At 43.6% G+C, this 3,606-nt stretch overlaps 1 protein-coding gene across 1 annotated transcript; it reads right to left on the bottom strand.

Annotated features, from left to right (window-relative positions):
• Positions 1–324: 324 nt before the first annotated feature.
• Positions 325–3,314, bottom strand: LOC121939114 (ubiquitin carboxyl-terminal hydrolase 34-like; the record flags this gene model as incomplete). The annotated part of the gene is made up of 8 exons (XM_042482239.1): positions 325–419; positions 541–645; positions 1,080–1,232; positions 1,462–1,586; positions 2,610–2,650; positions 2,732–2,814; positions 2,906–3,106; positions 3,228–3,314. Coding segments are annotated over 8 exons (890 nt in total), but the record flags the coding sequence as incomplete, so codon positions are not given.
• Between the last annotated feature and the right edge of the window lie 292 nt (positions 3,315–3,606).

Below are 3,606 nucleotides of genomic sequence, written 5' to 3' on the forward strand. Positions count from 1 at the left end.
AGATGATTTATTTCTTCAGTAAATTTTTTCCTAATTAGTTTATGGTCTCAGTTGTTTTAAGTCCTCAAAACAGCACAATGTTCATTTTGACAATGACAGGGCAACATCACCATAACTCATAAACCATAAAGTTAAAAAAATATATAAATATCTTTATCAATGCAACATACGTCTAATAAGTGTTTTAAGATTTTATGAACTCTTTCTGAATTAAAACGCAACAAAATTTTAGTTCTTGAAAGGTTTCACCAAAAGTTGCAACACCTGCAGCTGCAGCTATTGACACTATAATATATAGTTCTTGTGTTGGTGAGACTGTCTGACCTCCTGATGCAGTCGGCGAGGTGTCGGGCGAGAGCGTCCAGGTCCAGCAGGGTGGTCTGCATGGAGCCGGCCAGCGACAGAGAGGGAGAGACCTTCTGTGAGTTCAAACAGACCAACACTAGCAACAGCTCAATAAAACATCACAACAAACAGTGAATCTGTCAGCTGGCTGCACATCGATATGATCGTCAGCTCTGAGCTCAGTGAGCTTCCCACCTGGCTGGCGTCTTTCACGTGGATGTTGTCGATGAGTTTACAGAGCAGCCAGAAGTATTCCTTACAGCCCGTCCTCAGCAGAGGCTCCTCTTCATAGTCCTCCACCTGCAAAACACACACGCGACCGTCAAACTCCGGCATTTAAAATCAGCTCTCGTCCAGGCGGCAAAGGCTGTTTCTTTAACCTCGTGGTTACACACAGAGAACTGTGGCATCTAACGCTGAGTCTAAACATTACTTTTGTTTGTTTATGAGGAAAAAAACTCCTCAGGGCGTCTTTATTCAGAGTTTGTCCCCGTGTCTCCAGCATTCATCCCACCAAAAGGGACAATGTCTCACAGAGACAGACTGGTGTCACTGTAGCAGAGCTCAAATTGAGTCAGATCATCGTCCCAGAGGACTTCTGACACAGAGTGTAGCCTGCAGACCAGATTCATGTGTGTTTTCTTCTGTGGGGGGTCAGCGTCAGAGTGTGTGTGTGTGTGTGTGTGTGTGTGTGTGTGTGTGTGTGTGTGTGTGTGTGTGTGTGTGAGACACACCCTGAGTGGTTTGAGGGCCTGTGCGTCAGGCAGGAACTTGAGCAGCGTGGAGGCAGCGAGCAGCAGGAAGGACCTGTTGATGGACTCTCCGCCCTCCAAACCGGAGAGCGAGAGCTTGTAGAGGCCGTTACACGCCTCGTGTCTCACAGCCGGCTGAAAACAACAACAACAACAACAACAGTACGTCAACAACAACAAAACTTTGATTATGTGTCACAATTTCTCATTTCTATGATTCAGTTTTTGTTGGGATTAACCACATGAGTAATAATGTGCAGATCAGTGAGCTTTGGAGAAGCAGGCGGGTGGATCTGGTCACTTTTTCGGTTTGGTTAATTTGACTGTAAACCTGTGATGTGTGTGCGTGATCGCAGCGGCTCACCTCGGGCACCAGCAGGGTGAGTTTCTTCAGCCAGTCGTGAAGGTGGTCGCTGTCGGCCAGACTGGACTTGACTGTGGACGAGCAGTGAGCCCAGCTCACCAGCAGCCACATGGAGTAATGAGTCACTTTTAAGAGAAAGAAACACGACGGTCAAAGAGCTTCCACACGAAACAGCAAAGATTTCTCTTTTATTTTTGTTGTTTTTCTTTGATTTGTTGAGGTTCATTTTTCCTTTCTGCAGGCTTTTTTCCCTTTATTTTCTTAAAAATGTGTGGAAACATACATCCTGCAGGATAATGTTTATTAGTCATATCTCCACTATAATTATACACATATGACTGTTACTGCGACATAAACTACAATATTTGCATGTTATATTACATGCTATCAACAGTTACATTTATTTCTGTCTATTACTATTGTTATATGTTATTTTATGGTTACTCTTATTGTTGCATCTCAACCCGTCTCTCTTTCCCTCTTTCCTACTAATCAGTTTGTCATCCACTATAATTTTATTGTTTTTTATGACATCTATTTCACGTCTGTCCGTCCTGGAGGAGGGATCCCTCCTCAGTCGCTTTCCTGAGCTTTCTACTATTTTTTTTGGGGGGGGGGATTTTTTCCTTTGTCGGCGTGACGGTCTGAGGACAGAGGGATGTCGTAAAGCCGTCTGTCTTCATTGTGAAGCATCCATACAGCAGTGATACAGATGCCTCATTTCTGATATCCAACCATACAAAAAAACCCAGGAAAAACAAAACAGCACAACAAACAACATAGAATAAAAATAAAAATAGTCTTAATTTTTTTTTTTAAGTTGGTACATATTTCTTTTTCCAGATGCAAAAGAATACGTTTTTTAGTGTAAAGGAGGCTGTAGGACAGAAGGTGGTGCTGTGCACTCTTCTTCTTCAGTTTTCTGATGCACCCAGCATAAACAAAAGTGAATCTGGGCTTATTTTAACATTATGTTTTTAATGTTTTGAGTGAAATGAAAATTGCAGCCCAGAATTCCTCTAATTTTGGGGTATTATACATAACTCTGCAGTAAATCTGCATCCATTGGTGATGTTTCTGGGAAGTCTTTTATGTATTTTTTGATAATTCTAAATAAAAATGGAAAAATTAAAGAAAATGATTCTCACCTTCGTGACGAGACCTGTGGTCAGACTGAGCCTTCAGGACTCTGTTGAACAAAAAGACAACGTGTAAATTACAGCTGATATATTCAGTATTAAACTGCAGAAAGAGTGCCGTTTGTGCTCACCGGTGAGCGAGGTTGTCGTAGGTGTAGGCCACGTTGATCAAGCGCTGGATGAGGTTGGTGCCCTGAACGAGGCTGAGGAACACCTGCAAACCGACACACAGATCAGCTGATCGAACCGCCCAAAAATCACGTCAACGATCAGCTGTTAGTTTTTCAAGAGGGGAGAGCGTTAACCTCAGTCAGCCGCGGGATGTGCAGGCCCTTCCCGTGCTCTACGGTGGACTTGCGGGATTTGCCCGGCCACGCCCTCTTCCGCTGGCTGTCGGCTAGGCCGGACCAGGAGAAGACGTCGTGGTAGGCCAGGTCCAGGTCTGCGGGGTCCACCGCAAACTGGCAGATCAACTTCAGCAGGCAGGCCAGGCAGTCCAGCAGCCACTGCAGAGGAGACAAAACGAAAAACACACTTTACAACACGCTCAGAAACAGACGAATCAAACAACTCGTTCTGTTTGAACCAACGCGTTTTTAGAGGACTCAAAGGGAGTCAGTCTCTCACCACGGTCCAGGACTCCTGGTCTTTGGGCTCCAGGATGCCTGAGTTGAAGATCTCTAAAAGCAGCTGGAGGCCTCCAGACGAAACAAACTGGAGGACAGAAAGAAAAATTGTTTTACCTACTGAGACCTGAGCAAAGTGTCTCTTATATTTCAAAAATGTGAAAAATGAGCAGCAAAAAAAGACCCGAGGTTAGCGAGAAATCTTTGAAAAGTACAAAAAAATTACCTGAAAATTTTGATTTTATTTACTTTTTTTCAAAGATTATTTTTTATTTACAACATACAAGTTTTTAAGTTTCTCAGTGTCCAAACGACAGATGAAGTTTTTTCTGTCACAGACGTGTGTGTGTGTGTGTGTGTGTGTGTGTGTGTGTGTGTGT

This window comes from Plectropomus leopardus, unplaced genomic scaffold (assembly GCF_008729295.1).
Source record: "Plectropomus leopardus isolate mb unplaced genomic scaffold, YSFRI_Pleo_2.0 unplaced_scaffold4110, whole genome shotgun sequence".
NCBI classification, from domain to species: Eukaryota; Metazoa; Chordata; class Actinopteri; order Perciformes; family Serranidae; genus Plectropomus; species Plectropomus leopardus.